At 33.4% G+C, this 19521-nt stretch overlaps 1 protein-coding gene across 3 annotated transcripts in view; it reads right to left on the bottom strand.

Annotated features, from left to right (window-relative positions):
- The window catches only part of FNBP1L (formin binding protein 1 like), a 120503-nt gene that overhangs the window by 4292 nt on the left and 96690 nt on the right, over positions 1 to 19521 (bottom strand). For 2 of the 3 annotated variants that reach the window (XM_036863675.1, XM_036863667.1), the window contains exons 7-13: positions 19065 to 19193; positions 17124 to 17270; positions 15251 to 15454; positions 6282 to 6391; positions 4726 to 4858; positions 3418 to 3512; positions 854 to 1002 (exon numbers count right to left, since the gene is read on the bottom strand). In XM_036863675.1, the coding sequence (XP_036719570.1) occupies positions 854 to 1002; positions 3418 to 3512; positions 4726 to 4858; positions 6282 to 6391; positions 15251 to 15454; positions 17124 to 17270; positions 19065 to 19193 (967 nt within the window). Of the gene's footprint in view, positions 1 to 853; positions 1003 to 3417; positions 3513 to 4725; positions 4859 to 6281; positions 6392 to 8955; positions 8971 to 13628; positions 13788 to 15250; positions 15455 to 17123; positions 17271 to 19064; positions 19194 to 19521 lie in introns of all 3 variants that reach the window. The other variant, XM_036863681.1, reaches the window with a different exon arrangement.

Raw genomic sequence — 19521 nt, 5'->3', positions numbered from 1 at the left:
AGTAACAGTTTTCACAAATGAATATTTACTTAACATACGCTAAATCCTTCCCTTACTCTCTGTAGCAAATTATAGTAAGATCTTATTTAATACTATTTTCTCAGAATGAGCAGCAACTAAAAACTACTCAATTTAAAAACCAAAACAATGGATGGGCAGGGAAGGGCCTTAAATTCATATACCATTTTATAACAACTTCTTTGTAAGGGTGTTACTCTGCTCCTCTGTGAAATGAAGAAAATGATTTTTCAAAGTCCAAGAGAGGGAAGGGTAACTAAAAACCTGTAAGAGAGGGCCACAGTGTCTTCCTCCCCTCACAGAGTCTCTTCTCCAACTATCACAGGGGGAAGGATGGCATAGTCAGAAGCTACCACGTTTCCTCCTTCCCTCACCTGAAAATATGGCCTACAGGGTCAGCATATGGTGATGGCACTCAGCTATGCCATTTGCCTAGTACCTGCCGCTCAATGTTAGCAAGTTACAAGGAAGAGCCTGAAGTGATATCTACCAGCCTTCCACTTTCTGGGTTGAGCTACATGCTCAAGCGGCTTCAACTTTGATGAGTACATCAAAGTTGGGAAATTCTGTATCAACCAAAGTTGATAATTAAATAATAATCTTTATTAGGATGCTGATAACATAGGTAATTCTCTTTCAATGTCATGTACGGAAGAAAAATCTCTATACTTGCAATGTAGTTAAAACAAAAATATTCACACTAATGAACTGGGATTATAATTTTCTGGCACTTTTAGTTTTCTTATTTAGCTATAAGGACACTACAGTGCATGACTCTGTATGTAGACTTTAAGGAACCAATTTTATCAATTACAGTGTATTAAGAAAATCATACCATCGAAAGGGTAGATAGCTTTGCAGTGTCCAATAGCAGGCAAGGGATCGTCATCTTCAAACTCATCATCAAACTCACTGTGGTGACCATGCTGTTGGGGTGGCCCACGGACTTCTTGGTTTGCATCATCAGTATAGCTTCCCTCAGGGCTATGAAACAAAATTATCTCTGATCAAGTACATGGGAACTTTTTATATTACCTACAAGTTGATCTCCTCAGGATCAATTCAGAGAATCAAATAACCATGACACAGTTCCAAATTAAGTCTTCATTTTCTTAAATGTTGAAATGTGTGTGTGTGTGTGTGTGTGTGTGTGTGTGTGTGTATGGCTTCTAATTCAAAATGCTTTTGTTGAATTTCCTGAAATTAAAAAATTAAAAGATTACAATGTTCTAGGCACATAACATGTATTCAGTAAGTATGTCTCATTATCACTGGGTCCAGAGATAAAATGGAAAAATGTCATGGACATTTGGTTTTTATCATCCTGGATTCATCACCCCCTCTTTTTTCAAGAAAACCCTAAAATTTCTTAGGGGACCCACCCAGACCCATGTTCAGTTCACAGGCTTCAGGTAGAGTTGCTCTGTCCTGGTTCCAGAGGGTCCATCTTAGCACAGAACTTGTATGACCAGAGTTAATAGTTCACTAGTAGGCATGTAACCCAGTAAGATATGAGAGATAACACAAAGACTTTTGCTTGGGACTGTTCAGAGAAGCTCCCTTCCTTTTCCACTGGATGTGAACCTGGAGAAATATGAGCTTAAGAGCTTTGGAAGATCACCATATAGAGCCTTTAAATAAAGCCAACACAGTGTAAGGCAAAACTGGAAGGTGGAGAGAAACGGAGTACTGAAGATATCATCTGAGTTCCTAGATCAAGCTCTCCCTGAAGTCAGCCAATAAAATCCCTTTTCAGTTTAAGCCAGTATGGATAGAGTATTCATCCTGTCACTGAAAACCAAAAGACTCCTAGTAAAATTAATTTCCAATTAATCATGTTAAGAGGAAAGTTAGTAACTAAGAAAATCCCAGAGAGCAGGTAATCCAAAGGCATTTTTTCTGTAAATTTTTACTTCAAAAAGAGAAAAAATGTTGATTTTGCTAAAGAATCAAATGACTGAATAAGATTTTAATAATTTGCATGATGAGATTTAGCAGTACTTTCAGTATGCCTGGAAGCCACAAATGAAGACTTAATTTGGAATCCAATAACACAAACCAGAGGGACTAGATTATTTTAATCTAGGTTTTACCTAATAACAAAAACCAGTGTATTTGTGACTATCTCTTGATATATTAAGGATATATACTCTTTCAAAAAGTGATAATGGAGAGGAAGAGAAGGAGAAATTAACATTTGTCAAGCACATACTAGCACAGGTATTTTACTAGTAGGTGCTTTATGCACGTTATTTCAGCGGTCCCCAACCTTTCTGGCACCAGGGACCGGTTTCGTGGAAGACAATTTATCCAGGGACCAGGGCGGGGGTGGGGGAACGGGATGGTTCAGGCGGTAATGAGAGTGATGGGAAGCGGCAGATGAAGCATCACTCACCCGCCCACCCGCCGCTCACCTCCTGCTGTGCGCCACCCCTGCAGTTGGGGACCCCTACATTATTTCATTCATTACTAATAACCCTGTATGACAGGTATTTTAATCTTTATTTTATATTTTAGGAAACTGAGACTCAGGGAGCATTAAAAATGAACTGCTAAATGTGGAGGGGAGGGATAAATCAGGATCTTGGGATTAACATACACACACTACTATATATAAGACAGATAACCAACAAAGACCCACTATGTAGCACAGGAGACTCTACTCAATATTCTGTGATAACCTATATGAGAAAAGAATCTGAGAAAGAATGAATATATGAATATGTATAACTGAATCACTTTGCTGTACACCTGAAACACACTGTAAATCAACTATAATCCAATAAAATATTTTTAAAAATGAATTTGCTCAAATTACAATGTAATTAGGTAGTAAACCAATATTTGATACTAGATCTCTCAAATTCTTCTCTAAGGTGAATCCAAATTTGTTGGATTTTATTATGAGGGGGAAAAAAAAACATTACCCAAAGGGAGAAAATGTCACAAATGGTATGAAAACATGGAAATTTAGTAAAATGCCTTTTGGAAGCTCTGATCCAATTTAACAATATGAATTTTTTTCCTTCACAAAACTTTGTGTAATTTGACAGTTAAATTTTTCTTTGGCATAAGCTACCCAACTCCATCTAAACCTAAAGGCAATCTTCCCAGGCCTGGGGAGCCTATGCCTCTAGACTACAGCTCCCAGAATTTTCCAAGTTCCTACCTCTCTGTTTGTAGATGCATTACAAACTAGAACTGAGCAGCAATATGAAATTTCATACTTCACCTGTAGCTATTATAAAGAAACAGAAAATTATTTAGGTTCAAAGATTGAGTTATTAAAAGCCAAACTTGTTAAATTAGGAAAAAAGAGAATTGTATGAAGTTTAGGACAAAACAGTGAGAAAAGTTTGGGGGAAAAGGAGGAAATACAAATAAAATGCAAAAAATAACCTTTCTCGTCCCTGTGTTACAAGGTGATTTATGTCACTGCTATGTCTTCTGTCTCCTCTTCCACCTGTTTTGCCTTCAACTTCAGACAGCCAAGCCTTAGGGAAAAAACAAAACTGAGCTCAATAAATATATATATATATTTTTTTAATTTATTTACTTTTTGTTTTATTTTCTATTTTTGGCTGTGTTGGGTCTTCGTTGCTGCGCGTGGGCTTTCTCTAGTTGCAGCGAGTGGGGGCTACTCTTCGTTGCGGTGTGCGGGCTTCTCATTGCGGTGGCTTCTCTTGTTGCGGAGCACAGGCTCTAGGCGTGTGGGCTTCAGTACTTGTGGCACATGGGCTTAGCTGCTCTGAGGCATGTGGGATCTTCCCGGACCAGGGCTCGAACCTGTGTCCCCCGCATTGGCAGACGGATTCTTAACCACTGCGCCACCAAGGAAGCCCAACGTATATATTTTAAAGCTCATAAAATATTCTACATTTAAAATGTGCTTTGGGTCTTTGTAATTATGTAATTCTTAGATCAGGGAAACCTTTATTTCGTCAATGATCAACTTGATAGCTGATTAAAAAAATAGTACGTTTAGTTTTACATGAAGTTTTAAATAAGGAAAAAAACTTCAACGAAGGATTAATTCTAAAGATTATGATACCTGAACTTCCCTGGTGGCGCAGTGGTTAAGAAGCTGCCTACCAATGCAGGGAAACAGGTTCGATCCCTGGTCCAGGAAGAGCCCACATGCCGCAGAGCAACTAAGCCCGTGCACCACAACTACTGAGCCTGCGCCCTAGAGCCCATGAGCCACAACTATTGAGCCTGCGCGCCACAACTGCTGAAGGCCATGTGCCCTAGAACCTGCATGTCGCAACTACCGAGCCAACGGGCTGCAACTACTGAAGCCTACGTGCTCTAGGGCCCACATGCTGCAACTACTGAGCCCGCATGCTGCAACTACTAAAGCCTGAGCCTACAGCCCGTGCTCGGCAAAAAGAGAAGCCAACGCAATAAGAAGCCTGCGCACAGCAACAAAGAGTAGCCCCCACGCACCGCAACTAGAGAAAGCCCTCCCGCAGCAATGAAGACCCAACTCAGCCAAAAGAAAAAGAAAAAGAAACAGAAAAAAAAAAAAGAAAGATTATGATACCTTACTTTTAGATTATGGTACCTTACTTTTAGATCATAATGACACCTTACTTTTAGATCATAAACCCTAAAATATTTGAAGATAATTCTAGCAAAATCCAATCTATCATAATGAAGTTTATAAAAATGAACTTATCTTAGACAACTGCTAAATAACAAATCTACCTCATTCTTGTGGATTTCCATTCGCAGGCGGTCAATGTTATTCATGGTCTCTGCTAATTTAGGCTGCAAACTCCCTGGGTCCCCCATTTGTGGATTTTTCTCATATACATCTTTCATTTTGTTGAGTGCTTCTCTGAAAATGAGCAGGAAGACATAAAATTAAACATTTACTTCACATGTTCCCAGATAAAAGAGTTTCATTTGATTCTGGGGACTCATGTGCAGCCTAATCTTAAAAGTCATATCTCTTTAACTTTAATCAAACATTACCTGATTAAAGATAATCTGCACGAAGCTGATCATGTATATAGTTAGTAATTTATGGAGGCAGTCTTTTAAAACATTTAGAATTTTAAAAAAAGTGATTTCATTTCTCATTTCTTGCTTCCTAAATGAGATTGTATATATTTAATCAAGGACTGAAAGAATATTCCTCAACATTGTTAAAATCATCATGTCCCAAATCAAACGCATCATATTCTCATCCAGACACATTATTCCTTATCTTAGTTCACAGCATCATCATCCTCCCACTCATCTATACCATCTTTAACTTGCCCCTCTCCCTCTAAATTCAAGTCATTCATCCTCTTCACTTCTCTAATCACATCACTATAGATTATGCCTCAATTAGCTCTCCTTGGCTCTAACATCTGACATTACTAACACTCCTTAATACTCTTTTTTTTTCTTGATTTCCTGGCAGTTACATTTTCTTTTCCCTTCCCTTCACCTCTGTCTCATTATTTCCCTCACTGGTTCCTTCTCTTCTGTTTATCCTTTAAATGTGTTACATAAAATGACAGAGGTTTCTTCTCATCTCATCCTACAGTTCTCCTTTTTAAGGGTGATCTCTTAATGCTTTGTTTTTTCCAGTTTTATTGAGACAAAATTGACTATTTTAATATCACCTATCTTCAGATCATTCTCAAATATGAATCTCTTCAATCACTCATGTCAGAGTTTAAGCTCCAATTTTATCTTCAGTGTAATAGCAGATAGTAAGTTACCAATCCACTGTAATAACCCTTTATTCATCATATATAAATCTCTATATTCATTAAAACAAAATTGAACTAAAAGAAACTTTTTATAAAATTGAAAAAAAATTAAAGCTACAAATGAATCTGAAGCTGTAAGTAATCACTGTTTTCCAACATTCTTGCTGCAAACAAAATAATTATAGCCTCAGATTTCTATTGAGCTCAATTTATATACTAAAGCAAAATAAAAATTTATCAAAATATAAGAGGTAGTTAGTGTTGGTGAAACTACCCTTGATAATCATCAAACTATTTTGAAAATTTATGGAAGGCATAAATATATACTATTAGCATCCAATAAGTAATCTGCAACCTAAGAAACTCTCTAACATTTCATTTTAAAAATATGACAGAGCACAATTTTCCAAAGTTTAGGACTGTATTTTTCCCTCAAAAGATATTTCAATTAGGATGTATAATTTTTAAGCCTTTTATACATCACATTTAAACATATAATTCAAAGTAGACTCTGAAAGGAATAATGATGGTAGACAGAACTTAATGGGAAAATACTTTTGGTCTGATTCTTTTTGAAGTTCTCTGTTAAGTTCATCGATGCGCTGCTGTAGTTTCTTACGTCTCTGTTCTGGTGGCAGATGACTGAAATCTTCTAGTGCTGGGCCCTGAAAAGAGAATCTAAATCATTATAAAAGATATTTTCATGAAATTTTATTTCTAAAATATACTCACTATAAAGTAAGAATATATATCAATTTTAAGTTTAATTTCAAATTAGCCCCGAACACCTCCTTTTAAGAAAAAGAAATCTACATAGATATGTATGTGTATGTTAATTAAAACAATCATATTGAAGAAAGAGCTCAGATGCCAGTCACTTTTAAAAAAATCATGAAATAGAATAGGTAAAAATATCAGCAGATACAGATAATTGGTAATTACCAGTATAACATTATATTCAGGTCTCGGCAGAGTTAAAATAAATACAGATGAACCTTCTTACAGCAACAACAACGAAATGGAAACACGTAACATTTCTCACCTATACAAAGTATTTTTTATATAACATACTGCACCACATTCCCAAATCAAATCTATTGCCGTGATACTCGGGATATTACAAATGTTCAGATTGAAAATATGAAAGGTTTATATAACTGAGTTAAACAACTTACCTCATAAAGGCAATATAACTAATGAAAAATATTTTAATATTACACAGTCTTTGAATGATTATATTTATTAAACCATTCATTAGAACCGAAACATACTTGATCATTAAAAAATAAAAAGTAGAACTATCCACCAAGTGAAATGTAAGTAGAAATTACATTCCAATAAGGAATTTATTTTCAATTATCCTTTGTACAACCAAATAGCATACCTCAGTTGTTCTTGAAATAAAGATATAATCCAAAGAAAGATAAAATCCTTATTTAGGAAGGATGCTTAATGTCTGAAAATTTTTTAATGTTTTGATATTCAAGAAACTATATCATTTAAGAAACAGTTCTAGTATTTAGATGCAACTTCTGATTCAAATGATGTCTTTCTCCTCTTAAATGTTAATCATGTCATTGTTACCGCAGTTATCTTATTAGAGATTATACAACCAGACCAATGTTAGCAACTATTGATCCCATTTAACATGAGCCCATATTTATGTAAGATTTTACATACTCAAAAACTGTTGACAACTATTATTCTTCATTTTTCTCTTTAAAATGGGGATTTTAAGAATATGCAATTCAATTTTTTAAGTGTTGCTGAAGTGAGCTCCCACAACAAATGCATCCTTGCTCCTTGAACCACTGACTCCTATAACACATCTAAATAGCTTTATTTCACCATCTATAAGAGTGCTTCCCTTGCTTTTAAAAAAGATAAAACTCACTTTTCAGATAAGCCATGATCAAATGTAACATTTAATTCATAAGAAAATTTTTTGCAAATGGCCTGAACATTATGGACATTCAACAAGCCTGTCTAAAAAAAAAAAAGGAGGACATCTTTTCTAAGTGGCTTTTGTTTTTTAATCTACCAGTCACCAGAAATGAAAATCTGTCAATCACCCAAATCTGACCTAAATAAACAAATGGCAAAATTTCCTACAAGGTGCCTTTAAATTTAGTGGTCAATTATCAATGTAAGTTGTCAGATTTAATCTAATTTGGGGTACAGGTATATAATAGTTTGAAAACTATTATATTGTGCCAAAAGTAAAACTTTCTAATTTATATTTTTAAATTTAATGAAATGAATAAACACATTTCAATATTGTTTTTTTGATAGTATTGTAATAAACTCACAGTTACCTACAAGTAAATCCTCCAGATTTCCACTTATCCTTAATCGAACTTGTTCTCAAATTTATTAACAGCAGATAGCTAGGCACTTGCATTTTTAATATCCCATTTTGACATTATAACATATTCCTTTATAGAATATGAGAACTAAACTCACTCTATTTCCTATGGCTGAAAAGAAGTCTCTGAGACATTTAAAAACCTCTTCTACTACATGGGAATTCATAAAAGGCCAAACTGCAATAGTCTGAAAAAGACTCATTTGTTTTCCAAAAAATGAGAAACTACATAAGCACCGAATAATTTTTACATTAGGTCTTCACAATGCAGTTCCATTAATTTGTTTAAAACATATGTATAAAGGAACATCACACACATGCGCAAGCACACATGTGCACACACACACGATATTTAAGTTATTTGTGCTTTTATTCCCATTCATTAGTAGACAAGAAGAAAGCACTGACTCTCTAATGAAACTAGCAAGAAATCTTTCTTTCTTGCATTTTGGAAAATCTAATGATTCTTGTGATAAACTACAAAACAAAGTTATATGATCTTTTTAAAGAGTGTTAAGAAAAATCATTTTTGTTTAACTTTTCTTTTGTAAAAACATAAACTTTTGTTCTACCATGTAACTTTTAAAATGATGTTTAACTATAATTTCACTCTCTGTAACATGACAAAGACTCCACCCAATAACATTTAAGAACTTAATGAGTTACAGTTAACCACATTATTATTAAATTTTATGACATCAGAGGTACTGGCATGTGTTGGACTATGGATTAAATTATAAAAAGAAAAGACATACAAGGTAACATGTGGGGATGTACGTTACCACTTTGTTTCGAATTAAACAAAACAATGTTTTGTGATTATTTAATGTTGGCACAGTATATAGATCAGCACATAAGGCTTACCATCTTCACCGACCACTGAATAGTTCAATGGAAAACAGAAAGAAATGGTATATTATTCACATGAAACCATAATACAGAAGATGCAATAACTTATACTTGTTTTTACAATATTAAAATAAATCATGTACATTTCACAATCCAAACAATTATGCCAGAAAAACAATTTTAACCACACTTTTGGGAAAGTAAATTACTTGCAAAAAAATACATACACTGATGATAATGGGCAGATATTTTCCAAGTGCAACTGAAACTCAAAAGTAAATAGTAATCATTCTATCAGTAAACATGTATTTTCTTCTTTAAAAAACAATTTTTACATAAATGGATTTCACTTACATAGCTCTTCACTCTCAAAATACTAATATTTGAAAAGGTGAATATAAAAGATTTAATATTAGCCATTTTAAAGAAATATCATATGTAGTATTAAAGAATGGAATACTTTTCCCAATGCATTAAACAAAACACCATTATCTGAATTATTATACTTCAAAATACTGTTTTGAATTTAAATATACCATGGGTCAGTAAGGGTAACATTTCCACTTTAGTTTTAAGGTGCTATTTTTAATGTACGGACACATTAAAAAACACACTATTATCAAAATAATAATGAGTCACCCAGATTCAAGTTTCCCATACATATTTGCTAATGGACACAAACACATGGGTTGAATTTTGCTTTGAAGATATAGCTTCCATTTTTCAGTTTTCATTCTGAAATCCATGTGCTCGAAAAGCAACACTAAAAATACATAACTTCAATTTTTAGAAAACTGGTTAAAATTTATTCTTTCTGAAAATGTGACATGACATAGCACAGAGTCCTCTCATATTGTGAATATATATATGCGTATTTATATATCACCCACGTTCTATGAGTTACCAGGATTCTGCAACTGGCACTGCATTTGTCTGCCATCCACACTAAACACACGTGTATACATGCACATGCGTGCACACAAACACACTCACACACACGTTGTGACCCATAATACTCAGTAGAGCTTTGCAAAGTTCATCTTCATATCCATTTCATTTGTTTAGCGGCCTCTAAAATTTTTACTTGTCCCTATTTTCTAAGTCATGATGTTTTAGAGAATATGGAGGATGTCAGGTAGAATTTCACATAAAAAATATAGATTTTAACAAATAGTTGACAAAAATATCTACCCTTTATCTCTGATGAACTGGCCATATATATTAATGGTTACGATGATAAGAAAAGATGACATACGCTATCCATTATCTTTCCAAATTAAGCTTAACATTCTTTAGACTGTCAGTAGTTTCAGGGGACAAAAACCACAACTTATTTTGCTATGACAAAATTCCTGGTAAGAAGATTGGAAGGTTTAAATTTTAAAAAGGTATTTATGGTCTTCTATACATATTATTAAAACAAAATCATATAGATGATAAGAAACAAAATAGGCAAAGCATCTGAATTTATCTTTTATGATAATCTCCACCAGCTAAATTTCTAAGTGATACAAATTATTTTTTCAGTTTCTATATTAATAGTTTTAGAGAAAACAATAATATAATTATAACTGAAATATCAAATGCTTCAGTTTTTAGCTAACCTAGTTTTACTATCAATTAGAAAATAAATTCACAGTTCATTAACCTTAGATTTGGGGATATTAAAAACTCAAGTTCTTTGTAAAATATTAGAAATAAATTTTGTCTTTTTTTTAAGCAATTCATGTTCAATAGAGAAATACTATATTCTCATATGCAATTTTCATATCCCTATAACTAGAAAATTTCACATACCCACTATATCTTAATAAATACATAAGGGACCTAAAAAGGAAATCAGTCAGGCAATTCAAATTATTATGTGTATTTAATTTAAAGATAGGAAAATCCTGAGAGCTGTATTCTGGATAAATAAAAGCTTACAAAAATGACTCTAGAAGTCTATAACATCATGAATAATTTAAACAGAAAACATGGACTTGATACTTGATAAATATACTTCTAAAAAAAAAAAAAGGAGTACCCAGTAAGCTCCAATGAAGTAGTTATAGAGTAAAAATTATTCATTTTTTTATTAAGTAGTTAAGTTTGGGTGTGCACCATATATCTATTTAAGGTTAGATCTTGATGTCACAGAAGGAAATTATAAACCCTCGTCCCTCAGAGAAAGTCTACCAGTACCACCATCAAATTCAAAAACACTGGTCCAATACAACATTTCTCATATCCTTAAAGATACTGCAAACTATATACAACAGGTTTTCTTAAGAATGAAAGAAAAAGAAATTATAAATTTTTAGAAAAGCCAAAAGCAGGTACTTAGGAAAAATGATGTAACAAATATAACTCAAAACAAGAGTTTCTGCTTTGAATGGTACAACTCATCAGCTTTACGAAACCTTAAGACTTTTTAAGTTTAATGGACTTACATGGAAATCCATGTAAAAACACATAAACTGGCTTCTTAAAGCTTTTCTTCTTTTTCTATATTGAGAAAATTCTTAAGTGGAAGAAAACATAATTTTGAAATAGTATCTAGTAAACTACCAAATACCAATCAAAATAGAAAGAAACTTCTCAATGCCAAGGTAATAAACTTTACTTCCTGCTCTATTCTCCAATCTCTAGTTGGTTTGTCTGTCATATTTTCCATCATGCATACTGCTTTTTTCTTTGGCATGATAACTAATAATAAAAGTGGGACCATTTTGGCCTTCTGGAACTAGCCCCCCACCCCCCCGCCAAATGTACTAATATTTTAAATTAAAGCAATATGTGGAAATACGATAAATAATGACCCCGCAGATACTTTTAAGTTCTACGGTTATATAATTCTACCTATAGATTTATTCAATAACAATGAAGATGGCACATATTTAAGCTTCTCTCTCCAGGGCTCACAGTTCTAACTGCCTAAACTTTTTTCAAAGAATTGTATTTACTTCATATCCCTGTGACTATACTGTGTAGGGTACTGTAACTGGGCCTGGTAGACTCGATATGTAGGACACATACGTGATTACAAAAATATGGCTACTAGAAATTACTATTTGTAATTTCTCATGATTTATGCAAAAGCATAATATTTAATGAAGTCTAAGTCATCAAAGAGAAGAAAGATGGGAATTAATTCTACTCTCATAGTTCAGGCAATAGAAATCCCAAGTATGACTTCTTAAAGTCTTTTAAACAAGTGATAAGAGCTTTGAAAAGTGATAACAGGCACCTATGGTGCTTGTAGGTATAATACAGACTCATTCACAGGGACTTTACAAAATGTCATGAAATTAACCTATAATATCATTCATATACAGAATTAGGAAAGGTAGACACAAAGAAGTTCATGTCATTATAGGAAAAAAGGAAGTCCCCAGAAGAACATAATACACTAGGATATTTCTGTTGCATTACTGATACCAACTGTTTGTCATACTGTTTCAATGGAAATGTAAATAATAATGTAATCTTGACCTAAATTAACATATCTTGTCCACATGTGGCCAGAAGAGAAACCCAACTAAAGCAATTTGAAGATAGGGCTACAAACAGTGAGAAACACGCAGGCTAGACAGAGAAGGAAAAAGAAGAAAGAAATGAAAGGGAGAGAAGGAACAAAGGGCGAGAGGAAGGGAGGAGAAGCAGGAAAAGGGAAGGAAGAGAGAGGGATTGCAAGGAAGAGTGAGTCCAAGAGTGAGTGTATTGCTGTTAATGATTAGAGTTCTTATGACACTAATAGACTCTGAGTTCTCATCGGTGGGTTATCACACCTATGTTTTTTATATGTCCAAACAAATGCTCATACAAATCTCATAAATGTATCTAAATTATGAGCTATGAATATTACAAACACGGCCTTAAAATCAGATCATAAAAGAAATTAGCCTAACATAATGAAGTAACGCTAATTTATCAGTAGTGTAACAGTTGTTGCTAAGAAACAGTTTAATATTTGCTTTTTACTATTCTAAAACTTTTCATTTGCAGAGTACCTTTAGTTTTAAGTAAATGCCAAAGGCTAGCCTATTGAAAAAGAAAAGGAAATATTTGGTAAAAAATACTTCCTGTAACAATTACTCAATACAAATTCCATATAACCATTATTCAATAATATCTAGTATTTTTATAGGCTTTACAACTTACAAAGTATTTTCTAATATATTATCTTAATTGATCTACAATCTTGATATTTAACATGCCTATCTTTGATTTTTTATTTAACTATTGGAAATTGTGTTTTATGCTTCTGAAAGTAGGGCAATTAAAATTAAAATAGAACTTGATTCTTTTGGCCAACAAAATAATACTTTATAAATTCGCAGAGGTCATCATTAGGTGACAAATTATTACATGAGTAACTCCAGTGACAAATTACTGAAAGTCTTAAAAATGTAAATACATTACAAGACAATGGCGGACATATGACTTCACATAAACAACAACAACAAAAAAAATAGCTAATATGATTGTACCCAGCACCCTCTTTATAATACCATTCTTTTATGGGTGAGCATTTCAAATGTTATAAAGAGGAGTTGTTTTTAACTTGAGGGCAGCTATACTTAATTCTGTCATGTTTTAAACTACATATATATAGGAGAGAGCCTTATAATGAGGGTGGAGAGTATTAAAAGCCACACTACACACACAATAGGCCATCATGCATTTTAACCCATTATTAAACTTACCCCTCTTTTGAGACTTCTGAAAGAAGGAATTCTGGGCTTCCCTGTTTTTATTTCATTCATACAATAATGCACGGGCTCAATGGAGAATGTGAGAAACTGGGACCCATTAGGAGTACTGGATGTGAATAAACTAGTAGGGGTTAAGGGTGGGGACTGTGGCTAATATGGAAATAAAGAAAGGAATCAATAAGCCAAATGTGCATAGCTTTTTTTCCTAAATGAAAATTCTATTTTTGGCAACATACTTTTTACAAAATATATCTCAAATAAAGTTTTCTATAAAAATATTATAAGAAAGTTAACATAGCTTTGCCAAAACTGTCATTTTAAAAAGTCAAATTTACTTTTAAAAATGTACCACTTCATCACTTTTTTAGAGCTGAGAGACTGAAAATATAGAGTATACAAATTATAAGGTTAGAGAGAGCAATATGACCTAGACAAAAAAATTCTCTTCTGATTTCTAGAATATTAGCACCACCTAGTTAGTTATACTTAACCTATAATACTTGTCAGAGATAAAGGCAGCAGCTACAGTTAAAGTTATCTAAATAGTCAATGTCTATTAAAATAAAATATTAAAATTGTAACTGATTATCATAAATAGGCAAAATAATTTCATTACGTTGTGGCTTTCCTCTCAAAACTGTTTCTATTTCATCCCTGTTGCACCTCTTTTTTTAAAAAAATTTCAGTATTCCTTGTTTTTCTAAGCTCTCCTAGCTACTCTTATCTGACTTTAAAAAAAGTCTCACCTCTCAACTTCTCAATGGGACAACATTATGAAAAGCATGAATAAAGCTTGAGTTAATTATAATTGTGCTTTTAAAGATATTTACAGGTATATTATAATGAGTTAAATTTTATCTACATTCCTATGTCAAGATCAGAAAAATGAATTAAAATAATCATGTATACTTTAATAAATACAGAACATCAGATTAAAAGTACATATCTATTCTCCTACTGATTATGACACTTTATAGTCATTAAATTGATAAGAAGATTAAGCACGCATCTATTCCATTTGCTCACCTGCTGAGCTAAATTTATCTATCTAAAATAAACAGCACATCAAAAGATGGGTTTCAACAGGAGGTTAAGAGAGATTCTCTTAGTAAACTAGAGTTTTTTTTAAACTTCAAATAACACACGCATTGAGCCCTTCCCATTAAATATTCACACGGATGATAAAAATAACCTTATTAGTATGATCTATAAAACCTAATCTGACATTTTATTATTGCTGTGGTCAATCGTTCATTCCAACTGAGAACTGCAATTTTTGTGATCTTAGAGTCAGATCATAATGATTCTGAAAAAATTTGAACTGAAACTACATACAAATGAAATTTCAAAAGCATATAATTTAAGGGATGTTAACAAATTATTTAATATTTTTACTCATTTTTATATGGCAGTCAAATGTTAAATCCAAAAATAATTTTTACTATTAAGGTACAAAATTCTATGTTTCTACTAAGTGAAAAGTTAATTGAATCATTCAAATCAAAATATTTATTCTCTATTAATAGTAAACCATTAACCATTCAATACCTACATCATTTTAAATGACAAACTAAAACAAAATTATTAGCATAGAGGAATTTTATGACTTTTACCTTTGGCTTCTTTCCAAAGAGCCACAACTTGCCCTTGGCCTTTCCTACTGTGGTTTTGGCATCCACCTTCCCACTTTCCTGTTTGGATGCACTGATAGTCCCATCAGAAATGGTTCTATAAATATGCTGACTGTAATCTTCAAATGGAAAGTCTCCTGGAGGTTCAAATCCGGACTTAAAGGAGTCTACTACCATCTGAGAGTCCTATACACAAGAAACATGTTTTTTTTAAACCATTTCATTTGCTTATGATACCATATTAGCTTTCAAAAACCTTAATCTGTGTTAGAAAACAACAAATAAAAATTTAAAGAAATAATTCTACAATACTTATTAAAGATTTAAAGTGAATAATTTCTTCCTGTGAATATGTAATAAACCATAAATATTTTAATTCCTATAGAAAAATAATTTACAAACAAATTACTACTTTATTAATTTGTAATATTCATGGATGTTTTCACTCCATGGTTATTCTCAAGTAGAAATTCTAAGTTTTAAAGGAAAAGGGTTTTCTGTTTTACAGGATGTCTCCAAAGAAGGTGACCTATGGAACAGAGGAAAGGGCATCTAATTGTAAAAGAGGGTAAGAGACAAGTAGAAAGGCTTTCATTCACGCAACAGGGGAAAGGATAAATAAAATATATTAAAGACATACGAGGGAATGTTAACAGAGCAATGAAAAAAGATCTCACAAACAATACTGAGTGCAAAAAGTAACTCTGAAATAAAGTTTAGCACCATTTACCCAAAACTTTAAAACTCACGTAAGTATTATATATTGATTTTGGACATACATACCTCTATCTGAATGTTCTACTGACACCTTAAACTCATTATTTGCAAACAGAATACTTTATCTCTACAAACTCCTCCCCGACCCCTACCCTAACCACCTCTCCTCTTTTATTCCCTATTTCTGTTGGTAGTACATTTTGCCTACCATTTAGTCAAAAGTCATCCTTAGGTCATACCTTACTTTTTTTTTGTCACTAATGCCACCCCCACCAATCATCTGCTAAAGGGTAAGAAGAGGGAGAGAGGAGGAGGACCTAACTATAATTTGTAACCTTGGATGCAGCTATACCAAAATATAAATGTATGTTTGAATTCCCAAAGAACCCCAAAATCTTCTTTCCTTTCTTAAATTTAAGTCAGAATTCTGTTACAAGAAAGACCTTCACTCATATAAAACCAACTTGCTGTGAAGACTAAAATACGTAGTACATATTTGGCACTCCCCAAACACTGGTTCTCTTCTCTTCCTTTTCCCTCATATCCTCTTTTTCTGTTAACCTTAGCTTCTCAGTCACTAAATCAACATTTACTGAAAAATGACCAGGTACAAGACCTTTTCTAGACCTTAATCAAGATATAATGTGATTAGATTTATTTCTTCAAGAGGAGCAGGGCTTCTTGAAGGCAGTACCTTCTACTCATAATGCCCTCCTTCTTTTCTCATGAGCCATCATTCCATACACTACTCCAGCTTCAAAATGCAGCTCAAATGCCAACTCCTGTGGTTACAAGCAACTCTTACAACTCTAGATCTGACCATTTCCTTCTTTAAACTTTCACTAGACTAACAGTATCATACAGTTTGTAACATACAGTTCATAGGTTAGTTATACTCTTGGAGTAGAACTGAAAAATTAGTGGGGAAAGGAAAGAGAAGCATTAGAACTCTTTCCTTTTAAACAATTAGAATTTTAGTGTTTAGAATGATCCTTACAGCCCAAAGGAGTCTGGCAATAAGTTACTTCTACAGAATATAACTTAAAATCAACTAACCATCAATTACTTCCCCCCTTTCCCAATTCATTTCACTAACTTAAACCAAATATATTATTCAAATTAATTATAAAACACTTACTCTTCTTTCGTCAACTGATTTTGCTGCAAGAATCATTCCTTCCAAACACTTTGAAATGATAGGAATAACTTTGCGTTCTGAGTCTGCAAATCCTCTGTAACACTCACTGAGTTTAATAGTCCTTCGTTCATCCATTTCTTGTAGTTGCTAATTAGGAATTTTAAAAAAAAAGGAAAACTGAATTTGCTTTTCATTCTGAAGCAGCCCCCTTCCAAAAAAAAAAAAACCCACAAAGATTCTACCCTAACATTTACACTGTTGTAAATACCTTTTAACAAGTGCTACAGACTTAAAGTACTTAAAACTTGAGGCCTGTGAAGTAGCAAAAAAAAAAAACAAAAAAAAACAAGGCTTTTAGTATATCCTAAAACCAGGTGACAACAGTTTTCAAGACTTCTAAGGGACCCCCTACAGTCTACCAGCTCTCTGCCTCATACAACCTCCACCTTTCATTCTTCAGTCAGAGCAGTTATTGTTGTTTATGCTTCTAGGAAAAGTTTCATTTTAACACAGAATTTTGACACATTTTTTTTCCTTTTTAAGCAACTGGCATAAAATGTATACAAGTGTGAGCATTCTAAACCCTTAAGTTAGTTCAGAACATTTTGGTAAGATCTGAATGGACCAAGAATCCACACTTGACCGCATACCAATGGGTACCCAAACCTACCACATTCTACAGCTCAAAGTGACTATCGAAAGGTTGGAGACACAAGAGGAAAAACAAGAGGCCACAAGGTCAAAGTGATACATGTATGGAATCCCTACAATTCAAAAATTCATTGGCACATGCCACTAAGAATTATGCCAGGACACAATTATGCCAAATAACTTAAAGGCATTTTTTGACACTTCTTATTTGTCAACAGTGACCTTTCTTTCTCGTAGGAAGCAACTACACTGCTCAAGTCCCCTAGCTCCCAAAGCCTTCATACTACTTTTTTCCTCTTTACTTCCCAAAGCCTGGGAATTTATTTTGAGACCTGCATTTTCACAAAAGAACTGCGCCCAGCATCACAAAGTGGCAAGACTGCTCCATAGCAAAGCACAAACAAAAGGATCAAGCCCCAAAACACAGAAGAGCAGTGGATCTCCAAGTTAAGGTCTCCCCAGAATACGAAGGCATAGCTAGTAAGTTTAGAAAAGCACCACAGAGTGAGGACAGGCTGACAGACGCTCTGGATTAAATGACTGAAATCTGATACCCTCTCTAGTCCACCACCTCTCACTATGCTTCCTTTGTACTTGTAACTTGCTTCCAAGAAAAAAAAGGTGTATTTGGACTGACACTCTTTTCACAAAAGCTCTGCTCTCCCAGGTACTACTGTTCTCAACACTGTTTCACTAAATCCCTTTTCTCTAATTTCTCTTCTTTCTAGAATAGGCGGTAACATAATTTAACCTCCGGGGTCTTCACCTGAGGGCCGTTTGGCAATTAGTATCATCAAATGATGATGGATGGGATTTATAAGCCTGAATTACATTTATGATCTGGCAGCTAGGAAGATAAGCAGGCAAAAACCAGGCTAGCAAATGCATTTCTTAAGATTTATTTCTGCCATCTGGACTAATGCCAATGATTCTGTTATAGTATCAAAAAGCTACATCCAAATTCTAAGTGAGCAGACTACAATACACAATTCCAATGAATTCTCCCATCTCATAATACTTAATAATGTAGTATTAAAATTTATCTAGAAAATGTCATTGTTTTAGTGAACTGTGTAATATACTACTAATAAATCTGTAGAAAAATCTGTGATTTCAAAGTCAGAAAAAATCTACTTTTCACATCTATAATCATAAATTTCTTATCACCAATCTTGATGACTAGTGAATCTAGAAACATTCTGATTGATGCCTGAAATTTTAAAGTTTTACATTTAAAGACTAGCTCTTCCGTATCTAAAATTAGGTTAATTTCACATCTCTAAATTTTACCTTGTAAATCTGAGGAATCACTATGTAGAAATGTTTGTGCTGTTCTCCATTGAAGTTTTGTAATTGTGCAGCATATTCATTCTTATTTTCGTCAGCCATATGTGTACGTAGATTCAACTGCTGTTTAGCCTAGAGGCAAATTGGTCCAAATCATCACCAACGAAAAGACGAGCAACAAAATCACAGCTAATTCACTTTTCTAAAAGTTATACTAAAACGAGACTTTTTCTAACTACTGATATCACTTAAAAGTAAAGGAGAGGCTTACAGATCTTATGGCCAGTCTCCCTGTTGCAATATTCCCTTTCTCTTACTGCAATAATAAATCCTCTCCCTTACAATAATCCATTAAAATAAAGTTTCTCCTTAACAAATTCAGATTTCTTTAATTAAATAAATGACAACATTATGGTTTGAAATAGTAAGCTTTTAATCAGAAGAGAAAAAAAGCATCAGG

Source organism: Balaenoptera musculus, chromosome 1 (genome assembly GCF_009873245.2).
Source record: "Balaenoptera musculus isolate JJ_BM4_2016_0621 chromosome 1, mBalMus1.pri.v3, whole genome shotgun sequence".
Taxonomy (NCBI): domain Eukaryota; kingdom Metazoa; phylum Chordata; class Mammalia; order Artiodactyla; family Balaenopteridae; genus Balaenoptera; species Balaenoptera musculus.
The sequence above is the reverse complement of the archived record's forward strand: the minus strand, read 5'-3'. Positions and strand labels throughout refer to the sequence as shown.